The sequence below is a fragment of the Protomyctophum parallelum genome, assembly GCF_964188405.1.
Source record: "Protomyctophum parallelum genome assembly, chromosome: 4".
Taxonomy (NCBI): domain Eukaryota; kingdom Metazoa; phylum Chordata; class Actinopteri; order Myctophiformes; family Myctophidae; genus Protomyctophum; species Protomyctophum parallelum.
In genome coordinates this window covers 43,958,425-43,978,197 of record NC_139700.1, presented here as the reverse complement: position 1 = coordinate 43,978,197, position 19,773 = coordinate 43,958,425, and the positions used below count along the sequence as shown (strand labels likewise).

Below are 19,773 nucleotides of genomic sequence, written 5' to 3'. Positions count from 1 at the left end.
AAAGATGGTGTTTCAAAGAAAGCTAATGACATGAATTATGTTAGATCTGTGTCAAATAACAAATAATCCAAAACAGCTATCGTTTTAATTCCTGTATTTTCAGCTGTAGGCCCCTGTTTTCACACTCATGGACAACAGGCCCACACCTACAGTATAGGTACCAGCAGGCCTTTGGCATACATGCAGCTGCTATTGTTAAAAAACAAACACAAAAACAAACAATTATTTTAAGACAAACGGACGGCATGTATGTTCCCATACCATCATAGCTATAGTGTTTCACACAGCTATGATTGCATTTATTTTTGATCATTTTAGAGGCTGTATAATTTGAATGTATATTGTGTACTAGACTAATAATAGTTTAATCATGTATGACTCGCATTATTTTCTATTTATGTTGTGTTGTTCTAATTCGAGGCAGCAGCCCTCTCTCTTTACATTATATTATTGCCCACACTAGACAGTTACGGGTAATTGTACACTAATTACCGTGCAGTTGTAAATGCCCCTCCCTGTGCGCCCATAACGCAGCCCATTGGCCGAAGCCTTGAGCTGTCAGAAACCAGAGCAACGCCCCATCCTTCTCACCCCAAACATATAAGCTGCCTGGGGTCCCATCATCAGCAACAGGTACCTACCGAAAGGGGTGCAGCAGCACAAATAGACAAAGTTGTGTGAAAAACAACTACATTCCTCTTACTAACAGCAACTACCCATCCTTATATTGTAGTTTGTGTTAGCTGCCCATAAGGATCTTAATATTATTTTATTTTTTTGGCCCCCACCAAGCTTTCTTTCCTTTTTCCTCGGGGACATTTGACAACTGCTAGCCTATACTTTGTTATACAAAGTTGGAAGTGCAGGATTTGTGTTTATCAGTGAAACTAAAAACATGGAGTTGTCGGATATTTCCTTCCCCATCACCTCGGCCGATGACTTCTACGACGACCCGTGCTTCAACACGAGCGACATGCACTTCTTCGAGGACCTGGATCCGAGGCTGGTCCATGCGGGCCTCCTGAAGGCCGGTGGCGGTGCCGCCGATGGCGACAGCACCCACGGCCACCACCACCACCACCACCACGGCCACCACAACGAGGACGAGCACGTCCGGGCGCCCAGCGGCCACCACCAGGCCGGCAGGTGCCTGCTGTGGGCGTGCAAGGCGTGCAAGCGCAAGACCACCAACGCCGACCGCAGGAAGGCCGCCACCATGCGCGAGAGGCGGAGGCTGAGCAAGGTCAACGACGCCTTCGAGACGCTGAAGCGCTGCACGTCCACCAACCCCAACCAGCGGCTGCCCAAGGTGGAGATCCTGCGCAACGCCATCAGCTACATCGAGTCCCTGCAGGCGCTGCTGCGCGGCCAGGACGACAGCTACTACCCGGTGATGGAGCACTACAGCGGGGACTCGGACGCGTCCAGCCCCCGGTCAAACTGCTCCGATGGAATGGTGAGTTTGTTTGTTATTATGAACTTTGTTATAGGCTATAGCTCTCTGATATAGGACCCTACAATTACGAAACAAATAGAGCATGTGCTCATGCAGTTCATTCATTTATTAAAATGTATCAAGCATTTATTTGTTCATTCATTTTATACAATTTAATAAGCGTTTTACTACATTTCATTGAATTGGTAAACAACCAAAGTTAGGCAGGCCATTGGATGGCTGCATTTGTTAGTCTATATTGTTGTTGCTTGTTTTTTATTATTATTCAAATTGCTTGATTTTTTTTAGGCCTACTATGGTCTAATTAAATGTATTAATTAGGCCTGCTGTTATAGTTCTGGTTGAATGCAAACTAAAAATGTAAACTTAATTCTATTTCTCTCTCTTCTCTCCAGATGGATTTTAATGGCCCAACATGCACGTCATCAGCCAGAAGAAGCAGTTATGACAGCTCGTATTTCGCTGAGACGCCAAATGGTAAGAAAGAGATTCCCTCGCCTCTCTCACTCCATTGCTCCATTCATTCGTATTAACAAACTGTCCTAATTATTTCACTGTATATGGCTGCTTCAACACCATGTTTCTTCTTTAACACGCGCATATTTTGTTTACAACAGCAGGTGCCAAAAGCGACAACAAGAGCTCTGTGATTTCCAGCCTGGACTGTCTATCGAGCATCGTGGAGAGGATTTCCACGGACACCTCGACGGCGTCCTGCACGCTGCAGCTGCAGGCGGCTCCTAACTGTTCCAGCCAGGACGGCTCCTCCTCCGGGTCGGAGGGGAGCACCGGCGAGCCGTGCTCCCCGCAAGAGGGCTCTGTCCTGGGGGAGAGCGGGCCCTCCGTGCCCTCGGCGACCAACTGTCCCCAGCAGGCCGGCGGCGCCGCCGCGCGTCACGACCCGAACCTCATCTACCAAGTTCTCTGAGAACTTAATATACTTTGAGATTAAGGGACACTTATTAAAAAAAAACTGGACAATTATTATTTTTCTACTATTCTTCTGCAGAGGATCCATGTGTGATCGAAAGAAACGTGTCCCGAAGTCGGATCGAGCCGATGCGGTTCACGGCCACGGATCGAGTTTTATTTTTTACTGAAGAAAGGAGGGTTAGTTTTGGCCAAATGAAATCGCCACATTCCTCCAACTACGAGGCCCTATACATTAATGTCATATCGAACGAAGTAATTTTTTTTTCTTATTTTAAATTCTCCAAATAGACATGCTATGTAAACGTAGAAAAAAAGACCACTTTGTTTGATTTCTTTAGTGTAAAAAAAAAAGTTTGCATTACCTACTATTTCATTCTCATCAAGGACGGCGGACCATTTTGTTTTTGTACATGTTGTAAATAAGAGCTGATTTGTTACGACGCGCAACGATCGAAAAGTATTAATATTTGTATTTAATGTCTCCTTGTCTATACTGTGTGTTTGTTGTGAGAAATGGTAAACTTTATATTTATACATCTAAAAATGAGTGAAAGTCGATGTTATTATAACAAATAAATGAACTTGGCTATTTATACAAAATACACGACTCGTTGTTTATTTATTCTGCATTATAGGCCACTGTCCTATAGGGCTGTTTTGTAGCATATAGCATCTATACATTATATACCCTATCTTTACTATATCCATTGTATTCATTCGTGATGTTCATGCATGCATGCCTACAGTCAATAGAGTTTTTTAAATAGAATAATTGGTGAAAACTATAGCGAATTTGAGGCTTTTGGGTTAATGTTGGGCTAACTGCAAACAACATTTTCCAAACCCCAAATTCTATATAAATATTTGAGCATTGTTATTTAGCCAGCGCTTTGAATTCTTATAGGCCTGCAATGTTGACAATGGTCCTGACAGATCATATGTTGAAACATGATTACTTAATTACTGCAAGCCGCAATGTTAGTTTTATTGTCTTTGCGTGAGCAATGAGCATGTACAGTAAATTATTATGCTATAAGTATAAATTGAACTATAGCCTATAGGCTACTAACTTATAGGTACTGTCTGTATAGGCTATAAAATATCAAGCTGTTGCCATAATAATGCAGCGATCATTATAGCTGAATAGTATTGGCAATTGGCATCATTGAAAATGCTTGACAAATAGTTGTAGCATATAGGTTCTCAAAGTGGGGTCCGGGGAATCGGGGTCCCTGGCACAAAATATTTTTGAAATGGGGGTCCACGGCCAAATTAATAGAATTTTGGGTCCTAAATTGGCAATTGGCATGAAAGAGTTTGAGAACCGCAAAGTTTAAGTAATAAAATATATTCTAATATATTCTTAATCTCAAGTAGCCTACATGGCTATGCATGCATATATTGGGATAGATAGATTAGTCATGCCGTTACAGGTTAAAGAAATTAAATTGTACAATTATATGTTGTAGGCCTATATTGTATGGCCTATTGTTGCTGTCGGGCACAAACCTCTTATATCTCCATATTTTACATTATTGTTTGAGTTTTTCCCTCGTAAATGCAAAAAGCCTGCATGCATGCCCTATTGATCATCTGCCACTTTTGCTATTTTTGAATTATATAGGCCTTATGGCGCAACAAGCCAACAAGACACGTCTGTGTATAATTTCCTTAACATTCTACAATTTTAATAATAATAATAATAATAATAATAATAATAATAATAATAATAATAATAATAATAATAATAATAATAATAATAATAATAATAATAATAATAATAATATAAAATACAATCAAGTGTTATATAGGTAAGCTAGATACAAGTAACAAAATAGCGCCATCATTCAATAGGATGAAAATATAATAGGCATCTTTAAAACTGTAAAACACAGTGATAAACATAAAAGTTAGCTACCATGTTACAAATAATCTATGATAATAATAATAATAATAATAGCAAACGTTAGAAATCTATATCAGTTAATAGCCTATACTGGTATACTCCTTTGTTGTTCTTCTGTTTTTAGTTGGGTTTTTGTTTTTAGGTTTGTAGGCTTTGACATTATACAATATTATTAACATAATAGGCCTGTATGAATGAAGATAATTCAAGGCAAGGCACAATTATTTCAGTTTTGTGGTTTTCCACTCTCCACAGTACCATTTACTATAGGCTATAATATGACCTTTAGGTCATCTAGAATATGAACATCCGTAGCGAACGAAAAGCCTGTGTACCGAGGCTAGTATATGAACACAGAACCGAGGAAGTGGCGCCATCCAGTGGTCTAACAGTTTACTACCAACGACCAAAAGTTTAGCCGTTCATTATACAATATTGGCTACTCCAGTCTCCAGGCCACGGAGTATTTGCTTGCACATGGTCTTCGCAGGACGGACTAATTCGCACTAATATAGACTATATTAGTGCATTATTAAGAGGTACTAAGGTATACACGTCACCGTGGCCATACAGTGGTGAGTGGTTATGGTTAACATGTCACATTTCTTTTGTATTGCACTGATTGTAATGGGGTTTTTTCCTACTAGGCCAGGTGTATATCCGGGCACCTTATTGTTTCATTGATTCACTGTGTGAGGGCACCCACCGAGTTGTTATCCTGACCTGCATAATTATGCAGGATAGTTCAGTTGTAAGGCCTACATAGCATAGCCTACTGTAATTTGTGTTGGAAACATTATGCCCGGACATGCCAAGTTGCCAACAACGGCTCTGTAGGCTACTATCAGTCGCCTGTACAGGCCTTACTTACAGACTCTGTAGGTATAATGCCTGTACAGGCGACTGAGACGCAATAAGCCACGGTCAGCAGCAGTGATCTTTGACAAAACCATCGAATATTACATGCGCAGCAGCAGCAGCCATGTTGGGAAGAAATTGGGCCTCTTAATGCTCTGTTGTCTGTTCAACTGCAATTCTCACTGGAAATAGGCTACTCTGATACACACTGGGTATTGGGACACTGGGTTCCTTGATAGGCTAGGCCGCGTGACCCAAAATAAAATTATATATATAATATTATAGGGTCATCCAAATAACATATAAAAATGTGTCAATTAAATATGTGGCTCATGGTAAATTCAGGGGTTGAAGTTGGGGTAGGCCGGCCTACCATTAACAACCTATATAATGCAAAAATAATAATAATCAAGATTTCATTATGCTTTAAGTGGCATGTGACATGTCAAACTAGAGGGTTTTCATGATTCTGAATCCATTTGCAAGCATTAGTTTTGCACTCCTTGGGCTAAATTCGACCATAGCCACTTGCCCAAATGTCATATGAGGGGGTTCCCTTCCCCCTTATAGACCGATTCACAGAGGGTTTCCTGGGTGCGGCCATTACTGAGGTGTACCATTGAGTGCAGCAGCACTGATTAGCTACACCTGGCCTACGGAGCACCTGCTCCATGGATTACCCCTCAGTAATGGCCGCGCCCAGGGCACCCCTCTGTGAATCGGTCTATACCTGAGGACCATGGACCTGAGAGTGCCGCAGACTGTGGAATGTTTTAAAACAGGCCTGAAAACCTTCCTGTTTCGGAAGGCCTTTTTGTGTTGAACTGTCGCTTTGCACTGTTTTTGTTTTGTTTCGTTAACCCTGTTTTTAACCTTCTATGATAGATTACTTTAATATTTGTTTTCTGTAGGGGGGTTGTTAAGATTTTAGGCCTATACGTCTTACATATATGCAATTTTGAGAACATAAGACTAATGTAAATAAAATAAGCACAATGCCACAGCCAATCAGTATTGATTGATTGAACATTTAAAAGCACTAAGACGGTAAAGACCACTATTTTCAATTCATTAAACATTTAAAGACGCACAAATACACTTCTATGCAAAAAACAGAAATAATCAAATACACGGTTAGAAGAAAAGGAGAATGTGTACAGTATTGAAATATTGTATATACCGGTAGTATATAATGTGTTACAGGGGCCATTTTGGAATTGCAGCCGCTTTTACAGTAAGTGCTCTTTGAAAGCGGTTTTGAAGGTATCTTGGGTTGAATGGGTATCTTAGTGCCACTAAGATACCCATGTACCTGTCTGGTGTAGCGAATCTTGTAGACCAGGCCCATTGCAAGTCACTGGGGCGGTGGTGGCTCAGGGGTAGAGTGCCTGGATGGTAACCGTAAGGTTGCCAGTTCGAACCCGGGCTCCTCCAGAGTTACTGTCGAAGTGTCCTTGAGCAAGACACTGAACCCCTAATTGCTCCCGATGTGCTAGTTGGTGCCTTGCATGGTTTCCGCTGCCATTGGTGTGTGAATGGGTGAATGTAATGCACAATCTCTGTAAAGCGCCTTGGATAAAGGCGCTATATAAATGCACCATTTACCATTTACTCCGTCGTCAGCTCTAAGCCATTCCAACCTAAAACGAGCAGGAGTGCAGAGGTGGGTTCTGGAGTAAGGCCAAGTAGTATAGTCACCAGTGGTGGAAAAAATACTCAATTGTTTTAAGTAAAAGTACCAATACTGCAATTTAGAACTACTCCGTTACAAGTAAAAAAACGGTATTGAAACTGTACTTGATTAAAAGTACAAAAGTGTCGGCATCAAAATGTATACTTAAAGTACTCATATTGCAGAATGACCCACTTCACAAGTTAAAAATGTGTACAAAGTCTATTGAAAATAGCAGATCTACAAGCTCACAATGCGTCGCGTTGCGACGCATTGTGAGCTTGTAGATCGGCTATTTTCAAATGGCCAAAATGTATAGGGTATATAACTGTAGTGGAGTAGAAGTACAAATATTGGCTCCGAGATGTAGTGGAGTAGAAGTAAAAGTATTGGAAATTGGAAATACTCAAGTGAAGTACAAATACCTCAAAATTGTACTTAAGTGCAGTACTCAAGTAAAAATATGTAGTTACTTTCCACCACTGGTAGTCACTGTCTGACCAGTTTGTTTTGGGATGTCTGGAGCTTGTTTATGGTCTTTGAGGTGCTGTGGTACCATGAGGTGCATAGTGCATAGTCGAAGAAACCTTGTATGAGGGCTCTTGTTCAACGTATTTTTAGCTGGAGATACTGTACAGGAATCTTAGATGCTGTACACAGGAATCTACACAGACTGCATGTAACCAATCCAACACAAATCTGGACAGCAGCAAATCACATTTGGGTTGCCAGTCGGTCCGAACAAGGCCTAAATGCCATATACTGTCAACAGTGATTCTCATCCTTTTCAGGCCGTGATCCGTGACACCCCCAAAATAATAATTGAACTGATCGAGGACCCCCAAACCTGGCACCCACCCTGACACGCATGTGGAATGTATAGTTGATGATGCATTACATTTAGTTTGACTCAGTTCCACAGATGATTGTGAAAATAGCAGATCTACGAGATTATAGATCAGCTATTTTCTTTCTTTTCATTTTGTTTTTGTTGCCTCTTTTGATATTTTGGCCAATGTTTGACCTATTCTTATAGTGTAGTTTCTAGTTTGTTGATTACCTTTGATGCAGTAATTGGTAATTGTCTAATTTCTTTAAAACTAGGGTCCAGTAAGTGATTTTTTTCCCCATTGCTACAGAGTGTTTGTTCAGTAACAGTGAGTCTCCCTGTCTCTCCAGCTCTTTAGTACAAAAAAGAAAATACATTCCCAGGTCGGGATACCAACTTTATCCAATCAGGAGAGAGAACTCAAACAGAGTACAGTATAAACAGGTGAAATTGGGAGTGGAGGACACAGAAATGAGCAGACAAAATTGGAAGTGGAACACTAAAATTTAAGCTACGCTCTCTCTGATATTATCAGAATATAGACCGTTTATGAATGGTTTTTAACCACCTTTTTAAAATTAGAATGCAAACAGTGTTGAAATAAAAGTACATGGCTATAGAAATATTGATCTTTATTAAGGGTTGAATAATAACAGATCTACAGACATGGCTTGAAGTGTCACACTTTATTTACAAAAATATTTGAGAACCAACAACAGCCCAAATCAAAGCGGGAAGGGCGGATATTCCTACAACAGCATGCTAATGGCTCCTTAGGGGATGTAACACAGAAACATGAGTGTAACAAAAGGCAGTGGCTCAGTGCTACTAATGTCTGATCCAACACCTTTGCCATAGCGTGCGTTGCAACTTTTGAGGCGTATGTCCGACAACAGTTACGATGGCAATTCTGGTTTCCAAGCCGGTACGACAGGTCCTGTCTACTTCCTGCGCATAGTTTTCGCTCCCTTCTTGCTGCTACAATGCGTCAAAGGAAACAGAATAAGAAGAAGAAACGAGTGAGATACTGTGACACAGAGTTCATCATTGTATTAGGAATGAATATCTGAAGAGGTGCTGTGAACCACCTGTGCTCATGTTTTACTTACTATTTACTGAGCTCCTCCACTCTCTTACGCAGGGTGGTCACCTGAAGGACATCAGAGCGTTATGTCTATGTTCATAATCTATGTTCATGTTCTCGACATAGAGCACTGTGGGTGTTAACCGCGTGGATTTACCACTTAAACCGTAGCATGCCGTATTCTGGGAAAACATTCGGCGGAAAATAGCCGGTTGACAAGCTCAACACGCGCCATTTTCAGCAAAAGCTTTCCCCACGATAACGGAAAACAGGGAATACACCAGTATGGACCCCTGAGGGACCCCACTCAACAACATATGGGTGGTGAATGTGGTGAATAAAAAAAGAAATATCAATCTTTGGCATTTAGCATTCAGATATGGGTGGAGGTCCTCCTCCGTCGTCTCATCCTGCCACTAGGCAACCATTACCATCCTCATCATCGCAAGTCCACTTGGTAAAAAAACCTCAGATACACCTCAAACCTCTCTGAATAGGAGGATGCTTTTACAGTGCCGGCCATTTTGGCTCAGCTCTAGAAATGTGAAAAAACAACAAGATTATACAAGGAGTACAACACCTTGGATATCGTCGCTGTCGGGCATAAACCTAATATCTCCATTTGTTTTACAAACTTTTTCTTTTGATGTTTTTGAACAGTTTTGGACATAATGTGGTTTTCCAACCGACAGAGACGATATGTTTCCAAGGTGAGATAACGGATATGTGGAAGCGTATATACACACATTGTGTAACAGTCACACCATAACATTATGATGTTTCATCTTTGTGCAGCACCTGGATGGACACCCACCTCATACTTCTGCCTCTTCTGCCTCTCCATGTGGTCGAACTTCTCAGATTCCAGGGTGACCATCCAGTCATGCAGCTCCTTGATCTTCTCTCTGGAGGTGAACCGAAATGCCATCATGTAAGTTCAAAATGTCTTCAATGCAAATGTACGCTAATAGTGCTTCAAATAAACTATACCGGGTGAACTTCAAAACTATAGCATCTCTCTGTCCAAACAGCATCACATAGCATCTAAATAACATCCTTAGCATTTGAAGTCAAGCTAAAAACCATTAATTTGATCTATGCGAGCCAGTATTGGTAAGTAACCAACAATCACGTCGCACTCACTTCAGCTTGTCCTCACTGAGATGGTCAATGTTGACCTGCTTGCGTCTGCCTGCCAAGATCTTCTTCTTCTTCTCTCTCTCAGTCTCTTTCTTTCCACCTCTCTTCTGGTCGGCCTGTGAAAGAGCGGTGATGATAAAGTTAAACGTTTTATTCATGGAAGTCCTCTACACTTAGCAGGGGTCTTTCAACTGGTGGTCCAGGACCACTCATTCCTCAGTTACTACAGGGGGGGAATATTTGTGTGATAGGATCCCCTCCCCCCTTTCCCCTCACTGTATATGTTTCTTTTCCCTTTTTGCTTCCTTTATGATGAATTCCTGTTCTGTTCTTTGACTATATGGAAGTATAGTCTTGTAAACAAGTGTAATGCTTAATTGGGTCGTCCACTCACAGTTAACAGTCTTTGTATTGAGTTTGTGCTTGAAATGTACTGTCATTCTGCAAACTGTTAATACATATTTCAATCAATCAATCAATCCCTATTCTGAGGAGAACTTTAGCTCCCCCAAAAAGTACAGAGTGAAAGTAGTAGTAGTAAAATACATTAATCCCAAACACACTGATGATCGTGCTATCAAACAAATCTATAAATTAAATCTTATCTATGAAACATCTATGAAAAAGTTTATTCTGCAACACAACTTTACACAATACGTATAGTGGGGGTCTCTGCTTCATCTTTCAGCCAGGTGGGAGTCCTTGGCTGAAAAACTCGTAAGGACCCCCATGGTCTCCAGCATGTCTGCAGTAGTAGATAGATACTGACCCTCTGGAGATGGCTGCTGGCACTGCCCATGTTGGTCAGCGCAGACTTCTTCTTGGCATCCTCATCAGACTTCTTCTGCAGATCCTTCTCCTCCCTCGCGCGCCTCTCCTCCTGTATTCAGGAAGGAAGCACACGGCGCAGGGTATTAGCACAACCTCAGTCTGACTCTGAACACAACAGCGGAAGCCGGAGGAAGCGCATCCAACATTGAGGAACTGGAATTGGTACATTTGGAACCAGTTACGGAACCATTTTTCTTAAAAAGAAATAAATAATAATAAAATATTGATGATAATAATAATAATAATAATATTGAACCAAATGAATCCGTAAGGGTCCATTTTGTTCCATCTGTACACAAATGGAACAAAATGGACAGACCTATCAGAGTTAATTTGGAACCCTCTATATAGGAATTGGATTAGGACCGGAGTCGTTAGACCCCGGCCGGTATACAGAACGATACGAACCTCACGTTTGGCCTGGCGCTCCTTGTCCTTCTCGGAACGGATTCTCTGCTGCTCTGCCCTCTCTGCCCTACGCTTCTCCTGTAGACGGACAGAAAAGGTGTTGCATCCACAGAATCAGAACCAGAACCACCAACAATCTGAGTCATTTAATGTACACGCACAAGGGATTCAATTCAGTTCAGGCTCTATCTTAACTGTGAGAATGGACAAATGGATTTGTTCTCAGAATATTCACATTTTTGATCGCGAATATTTGATTTTTGTCATATAATATCCCAGGATACTCTAAACACTGATGCACTGCAACATTCTTATTAATATATACATATATCCATATTTTAACCTTTTTCGTTATTTATTTCTTCTTCTAATACATTAACGTAAAGTAGCAGGCATTATGTTCTCATAATATTCAAATGTTTTGGGTTGTTTCTATTTTATTTTTGTCAAATATAATATCCCAAGATACTCTAACACTGATGCACTGCAACATTCTTATCCATATATCCATTATTTCTTTCTTGAACGTAAAGTAGCAGCCATTTTCTTTTATTATTTGAATCCTGTCATTCACACTCCCAACACAGAGTTGGCGGCACAACAACTCAAACTCACGATTCTCTCCTTGAGAGCGATGAGCTCCTCCTCCTCCTTCTTCCTGCACTCAAAGTGAGCATCGATCAGGCCCTGCAGCTCCTGCAGGTCCTTTCCCATGCGCTTCTTTGCGATGTCCTGCAGGGGGCGACAGACCAGAGGCAAAGGAGCATTAGAACCACACACGCCATCACCATCAATGCCCGAGAGATCCCAGACACAATCCCGTTGGAAAACACAGGATTCAGTAATATTCACCTTATTCCTGGCCACGCGCACCATTTCCGCTCTAACTTTCGTGTTTACCAGTGTTGCCATTATCTGTTTATTATGAGCGATGTTGGATGTTTGCAACACTGCTTATTACCTGCATTACACGTGCAGTGGCCTACTAGGGAGAATTATGAACAGATGATAGCACACAGCGGGAGAACTCAATGGTGGCCGCCCCCACTGAGGAGAGCCAAGAATAAGGTGAATAGCCCCTCTGAGGTCTACTCACATCAAAGTTGACTGCATCACCGTCGGGAAGCTTAGGTGCTCTATGGGAAATGAAATATATCGATGTCTTACCATGAATGCATTCACGAAGGCAATAATGGAACATGACAGAAGATTGAAATGTGTGGTGGAGATCATTTCAATGCGGGGTTACATGAGAAGTTAAACTTACTTGAACTTGGGCTTCTCCTCTGTTCATTACGAAACGAAGAAGGGGAACAAGTACACGTTACTGGGTTAGAGATGCACACTAGATTGTGTTGTTTGATGTAGTACTATGATATAAGTTAAACACAAGATGTTAAAATGAGATAATACAAATCGTTGTCTGGGCTTTCGAGTGAAAGGAAAACATCAACAACATATCAAAACTTCACATCTTCTACTACTAGACACGCAGATTTACACAAACAAATATAAGATATTTAGTAGGCTATAACATCGTGCTGATGTCTTGGCTGTTAACTATATTTTCATGTTCACTACGGCACGTTCAAAACAGATCAGCTTGTTTATTACAAATTAAAGTTTGCTTCACGTACACTACTACACATGCAGTTCATGTTACTGTTACTGGCATCCTTATTTGGGGCATGTCATTATATATGCGAACATTTTCAATGATTTGTCTTCCAAAAACTACTAGATCTTAAGATCTTTCGAAAATGTTCAAGTGTTGAAAGTGGTTAAAACGTTGAGTGTCATTGCTGAAAGTTGGGAAAAACCTAAAAACAGTTTGTATCATGTTTTTGGCTTGACCCCAAAGCCTGCTTCAAAGGCAAGGTAACACATGTTCCTTTTGGAACATGTGGGTGAAACCATGCCATGCAAAGTTGTATAGTTAAGCAATAAGTCAGGAGAGGGAGAGCTTTCTTGTGGTTATTGGCGCGGCAGCGCTACTACGGCATAGGCGCGACGCGGACTTGTTAGCATTATTCTTTCACCCTTCTTCTCCGCCTTTTGTCAAACTAAATTCCTTTTGGAAACTAATACATATATAATTAAATAAATGTATTGATATCCTATTGTGGTAATTTGACCTCAGAGTGTAGCCAAATAACAGACAAATATAATTTTGGACAGACATTTTGTGCCCAGCAGAGCAGATATTCCCTCATCACCAGAAACAACAGACACAACAGGGTCCAACCAAACCAGAATGAACACACCAAATTCACCCAAGTTTTAATCAACATACCTTCCTCTTCAATGGCCTCTGCATGCAGCAAGCATTGAAAATAAGAGCAGAGCAGAATGAACAGCATTAACATGGCAGCGAGAGCTGCACGCCGTTAGCCTCCTAGCATAATGGCCTAAGTCATATTTTGAAGGTTTTCAGAAAAGATCATCTGCCTAAGTCATCTAGTAGTTGACTTAGGCAATCATGAGTAATAAAACTCATGTGTGACTTTATTCATATCTGCCTAACTCTACTCTACTCCTGATTTACCCTGCCTTATTGCCTATGTCAATATGCTTGTTACATTAAAAGATAATTGATGCTGAGGTCAAAAAGTTGACTTAAACTTCTGAGGACATATAGGCAATAAGGAACAATGAAGCAGCAGTGTTTAGGAGAGTAGAGTTAGGCAGAAATGTCAATTTGACCCAAAAATTACTGTGAGGCTAAGGACATTCACTATGGTTTCTTCTCTAGCGCACTATAGCTTTAGTGCTAGTCCCTCTTCAGTGTTTGATCAATGATACTTTGTTGAAATAAGGATTGTAAAGTTATACTAGAGATAATGTTGTAATCAATTAATTGATACAATTATATTTAAATTGACGTTCAGAGACTTTACTACTGTATTTAGACATTCCAATGGCTCGTCAAAGTATCATTGTTCTATTATGGAACAAGTTATGCCCATTGAGAAGAAACAAACAAAAGATCGCACTCCAAAAGCCTTAATTTCTTTCCCAATAAAATTATCTTTGGAGCATAGCAGTTTTCATGTCTCCTTTAAGGAAACGGGCATTTCATGATTAGTGATAACATTAGCAAGCCTTTGATATGCTGACATCATTAACACTGAATGACAGATATCAAAAGTGATAATTTAAATGTGTTTCCAACGAGTGCCTTTATTTTGGCCAAATTACAATGGAAGGCCAATAATTTAGTTACAGTGTGTGATAGCAACACACAAAACTTTAACTGCAAATTCGTTATTTTAGGTTTCTGTTTTTGGCAAATGTTGGCACACATGCATTTTGAGTTGTGTTCTGAAATGCATTTGCATTAATTGGCGCTTTGAAACCTAAATTGTTGTCGAGAGAAACATTCATAATCGTCAGCCATCTTTAATCTGGCCAGTAGTGAAGGGAAGGTACAGATTAGTAATAGTGTAGGGTATAGAAGAATAGAGGTGTGGTTGGTTAACCCATTAAAACCAGTAAAGGATCCGTATAATTTTAGATCTTGGCGTTGGCTATTAAAAAAATATTTAACCAGTAAAAAACACATTGAGACAGCGTCTCTTTTTCAAGTGGGAACTGGCCAAGTGGCAGAATACATTAGGGAATACAAAAACAGCAGATCTACAAGCTCACAGCACGTCACTTTGTACCGCGCTGCAAGTTTATACATCTGCCGTTGTTGAACCATAAAAAAAAATCTTGAAAGTGTTTGGGAAAAAACGTTGAATAACTAGTCACAACATAGTTTGAGAACTACTGGTTTTGTTAACGCAGAATTATAATAGAATTGGCCTCGCTCGCTGGTCTTAATGGGTTAAAAAAGGGTCTGTCTGCCTTTGGTAGCAGATGGTAGCTGCTGCTGCTGGTAGGGGGTGGATGAGATGAGAGAAATACCCCCATCGTGCCACATACCTTCAGGCTCTGGCTCGGGTTCTGGTTCTACCACGGGCTCTGGCTCTGGCTCGGGTTCTGGCTCAGGCTCGGCCTCGGGCTCAGGCTCAGGCTCGGGCTCTGGGGCAGCCTCAGGCTCAGGCTCTGCCTCGGGCTCTGGGGCCGCCTCAGGGGCCACCTCAACTTCCTCCTCTACTACTTCCTCCACGGCTGCACCACCAGCACAACACCATGCAGCACGAAGGAGTAACCGGGGAGAGGAAGGGCGATGAAAGGGTTAATGGAAGCATGGGTGGGGGGGGGATGATGAGAGAGATGAAGGAGGTTGGGGAGGTGATAGTGTGGGGGTGGAAGATGGAAGGGGGGGGGGGGGGGGGGGGGGTTGTAAGTCGGAAGAACTGAATGAGGTGAGGTGTTTTTTTTTTGTTTGTTTTTTTGTTTTGCTAAGAGAGTTGTTTCACAGTAATGGCCACCAGGCGGCGCTAAAGCGGATAAGAGAGCAAGCAGGTTAAAAAAAAGGGAGGAAAAAGGTCAATGAGTGATGGACATTTATTTTGGCGGACTGTTTTGACAACCAGGCAAACTCCAGATTTGTCTTTAAGGGTGTCAGGATTCAGGATTGCTACATCAACTGACCATAATAATGCAGTGGGCACATCAACACATAAGGCACATACTAGTTTGCATTTGTGTTGTCTGTCCTTTTATTTTCTTTTATTTTCTTGAGTTAGTGTTGATCGGCATGCCACAAAGACGACTTTTGTATTTAATCATCACGATGTAGGAAAACACCGACAAAAATTAGTTATTATAGATGAGGACATGAGCGTTATCATCTGAAGTTTGTAGGCCGTTCCTTACCATCGTACTCTTCATTTTGGTCCGAAAAAGAAAGGAGCAAAACAACATACATGATCAAAAGATCTCATCTGGACCCTCTGCATTTTTATGCAGAATAAACACTGCAAAAAATGTGGGTGAGGCTGAAATCCATGCTAAGCATTCAAAATACAGTCTCCTCAACTGACGAGAGTTCACATTTCTTCACAAGTATATTGTGAATTGACTAAAGAATCATGGCTAGGATAACTTTAGTGCAATTCCTTCTCACATAAAGGTTCAGCTAAGGAGACCTGTGCAGTTGCAGTGCCACAGATTAGCAGGACCCTGTTGCCAGTAGACCAGCGCATTTTAAAATTATGCCCTGATAATTTTCACTCAGGTGCAAAATGACACTGTTCTGTTGTCAATTTTGGTGCCTGCATCCATGCAAATAGAGTGCGAGTTGCTGCCTGTCTCACAGCCAGTGTGCATTGTACAATACATGTGTATTGTATGTGCTGCACATACAATACATGTGTATTGTATGTGCTGCGCAGTGCAGTAGCCTATTCGTAACGTGTTGAATCTCAGGGAGTCAAGCCAAACCTGGACCAATTATTTATCCAGTGCCATTTAATTCTATGGGGGATTGGAAAATCAGTTAAGCAACATTTTCGGTAAACATTTTGATATTAAAAGTCAATACATTTTTGTATAATGACAATAATTGTGCATGATGACTGTATCTACACTATCTATTATCAGTAATGATAATATATAATGTACTTACCCCCACTGTAAGAGAAAAAGAAAGAAAGGGATATTTAGAAAACGGCCAGAACTACTCGCCAATAATGAATTATAAAAGGATACATTTCAGCATTTTTAGATGGAAATTTGGATAAAATAAATATACATTTTATAAATATAAATGTATTTTATTATGTACTTACACATCTTCTGTGTCAGACATGATGACAAGTGTGATTTAAACCTGTGCACAAGAGAGGGCAAAAGAGAGGAGATATTTATAGCACAGGATTAAGTTGCAAACTTCTAGAATGCCCCCCCCCCCGCTCCCCCACAAGTGCCCCTTTAACACCACCCTGTGGTCCAAAGCTTTTTGTTTTGGGGTATACCAGAGAGTTGTTATTTAATTTAAGTGTTGCTGTCATTGGCAACGATGATGCTCACGCATTAAGGGGATGAAAGAAACATCTGACTTTATGATTATAATTAGATTCAAGTTTAGATTCAACAGAAATTTGAACCCTAACCTGAATCTGCTTCTCAACTTGTAAGTGAGAAGTCGACCAAACATAGCTTTGTGCCCAGCGGCCTCTCTCTCTCTGCCACCACCCAGGGCGTGAGATTCATTTAGCCATACATCGGGTCATCGGAAAGGTCGTGGTCCAAACCCACCCCATGTTTCCATGTGTTAATGAAGGCCTTAAAGAGTTTTAGGCGTTCTCTAATATATATACGTTCTTTAACAGCCTTTACCTCCTCCTATACACCTTAATTCTTCTTATAGCATTCCATTGTATTTGTTTGTCTTGAACATTAATCGTATAGTGTTTTAAGGTGACTACTAGGATTTAAAATGTAATCGCTAATGAAACGTGTATTTATAAATGGTGAGAGGCTTGCATGGGTAACCCATTAGCCTCATTAGTGTGAGGGCCCTGCGAAGGGCTTCTCGCATCAGAACTATTTCCAAGCGAGACAGCTGCAGATGTCTCCAGGACGCCGGGCAGCTAGGATCCTGTTTCAATAGATGCACAGATGATGCATCTCAGGTTCTTTCTCTTGGAATAGTCTTTCCACAATTCCAAGTCTCCATAGCAGTCCATATCTGGGCATCGCTCGCACCTAGGGCCTTTCAATCATTTTCCTTTTCAGACCCCCCCTCCCCCCTTCCCCCCTCCCCCCTTATGGCAACTAATGACTTCCTTCAAGGTAAAAAAAAAAAAGAAAAGACAAATAATTATAAACAAAACAATAAAAAGTAGCAATTTTAAAAGAATTATTTAGAAAATGAAATCTTTCAAATATAGCAGTCGTATATAGATGTCCTCATTCGTTTCTCTGGTGTAATGCTGGTGGCTGTTGAATGAGAGGCTACAGTGTGTTGACTGCATGCTGAGCCTGTGTATATTTGTTTATCCCGACGGTATGCCAACCATGCCCCACCCACCCTCAGGTTATAAGTTAATAACCACACGGCCAATTATCAATTAGCCAATTAACCAGAAAAAACTAACTAAATCGAAAACGGAAAAAAACAATGTCCAAATATCCAAGCCATGTTGTAGTAGCACTGCTCGGTAGTAGTGACTACTGTACTGACTGTTCTGTCACATAATCAAAGAACAAGGACCGTCTGCATAGCTGTGACTCTTCAGAGGCTTATCTGTAAATCCCACTCTGATGACACACAGCTGGGTGATTGAAATCTGATGCCACGTCCGATTGTCAGAGTACAAAACAATGTCACTTTCATCTTTTTAGACAGCAATGTCAAAGGTGTCATAGCCAACACACACACGCACGCACGCAGGCGCGCGCACACACACACGCGCAACCGCAGGCGCACGCGCACACACACACACACACACAGTCACACAAAGACACACACAGACGCACACAGGCGCACGCAGGCACACACACACACACACACACACACACACACACACATTCAACCAAAATTCCTTATCAATGAGCAACGATTTGATTGCAACTAAGCTGAGATCGGTCTGTATCGATTATGTGTGACCTTCCGCACAAACCCTATGCACTCTGGGTAAACCCCATATGTTCCAAAAATCCATTAGATAATTCAACAACTGTATATTCCAAACCCCAGGCTGGGTCCTTCACCTCAAACAATACTGTGGAGCAGCTTCTGCTTTTAGGCAGAATGTTCCGAGTCAGTGGCAATGTTTTTTTTTTTACAACACGTGGATTCAGCTGCTGGGGCCGGGCAGGGGCTCGTATAACACTGTACTTTAGCTTTAGTTGTTTTGCCTTATAGCCATTGTCACCCACTCTCAGACACACTCATTCTCAGTCACACCCTAATCTCTCTCTCTCATACTCTTACCTCGAAAAAGGGTGAAAGACGTGAGCTCCCTGACGGCCGAGACTGAGGCTGTAAGGTTCTGCAAACTTACCGCTCTGATTATCTCTTCTGTTATACTGACACCCAATACAGGCCGGCTCCCCATTGGCCAAGGAGCTGCTGGAGGGCGAGGCCGGGAGGGGGGACGTCTAATAAGGAGATGCGACAGACCCTGTGGTATGGCCGGAGGCATCGAGTTGTGGAGCCTCAGCTATTTTTGCCACAGCATTAGGCAAGCACATTTTCCCAAGGGTCTTAGTAGCTGTAAAGACACAAAGGGAAGCCATCATAGAGAGGTGTATAGGACTAGACAACATAAACATAATGCATGGTAACGGTCGTAGGAGGACAGAGAAACCTGAGTTGTGCGTGTCTTTGCGACGTCATAGAAGTGTTGGCGATACTTGTATAAACAAAATGTATGATACGCTGATGCGCGGTCAAAGCAGGACGGGGAACCTGAGTTGTATCTTTGCCCCAAATGCGTGTGGCTCGATGAGTCATCTTGTGTTTTCACATGAGTCATCCTTTAAGCTGTCTGTCAGTCTGTCTGTCTTCGTGTGTGTGTGTATTTGTGTGCAGAGTTGACGTTATGCGGCGTTGTTCTGAGTAGTTTTAAATTAAGGTTGCATGTTTTTAATATAACTGGACAAAAAGACAGAAGAGAGGTTTGCACTCAAGGCTTACTATAGGTCTGAGGACAGGTGCGAGAGACAAAGCATGACAGGCCATAAACAACAACAAGACAGACTCACAGCACACACTGACAACAGTGGTACACTTTGTCAACTTTATTTTCACCATGTC

The 19,773-nt window shown here is 41.5% G+C and overlaps 2 protein-coding genes and 1 long non-coding RNA gene across 3 annotated transcripts; 1 reads left to right on the top strand and 2 right to left on the bottom strand.

The window, feature by feature from the left end:
* The first annotated feature begins 644 nt into the window (after positions 1–644).
* myod1 (myogenic differentiation 1) lies at positions 645–2,408 on the top strand. The gene is made up of 3 exons (XM_083762956.1): positions 645–1,456; positions 1,852–1,933; positions 2,074–2,408. The coding sequence occupies exons 1-3, from the start codon at positions 896–898 to the stop codon at positions 2,382–2,384; spliced, it is 954 nt and encodes a 317-aa protein (XP_083619082.1). The 5' UTR covers positions 645–895; the 3' UTR covers positions 2,385–2,408.
* Positions 2,409–8,762: 6,354 nt separating this feature from the next.
* tnnt3a (troponin T type 3a (skeletal, fast)) lies at positions 8,763–15,120 on the bottom strand (the record flags this gene model as incomplete). Its single annotated transcript, XM_083763922.1, has 9 exons — positions 15,045–15,120; positions 12,385–12,403; positions 12,214–12,253; positions 11,733–11,849; positions 11,118–11,195; positions 10,648–10,758; positions 9,882–9,994; positions 9,553–9,643; positions 8,763–8,804 (listed from the first exon to the last, which is right to left on the bottom strand). The coding sequence occupies exons 4-9, from the start codon at positions 11,829–11,831 to the stop codon at positions 8,763–8,765; spliced, it is 534 nt and encodes a 177-aa protein (XP_083620048.1). The 5' UTR covers positions 11,832–11,849; positions 12,214–12,253; positions 12,385–12,403; positions 15,045–15,120.
* A 40-nt stretch (positions 15,121–15,160) lies between these two features.
* LOC310857926 lies at positions 15,161–19,154 on the bottom strand. Its single transcript, XR_014569187.1, has 3 exons — positions 18,949–19,154; positions 16,799–16,839; positions 15,161–16,640 (listed from the first exon to the last, which is right to left on the bottom strand). It is a non-coding gene; the product is annotated as an uncharacterized lncRNA (long non-coding RNA).
* Positions 19,155–19,773: the final 619 nt, after the last annotated feature.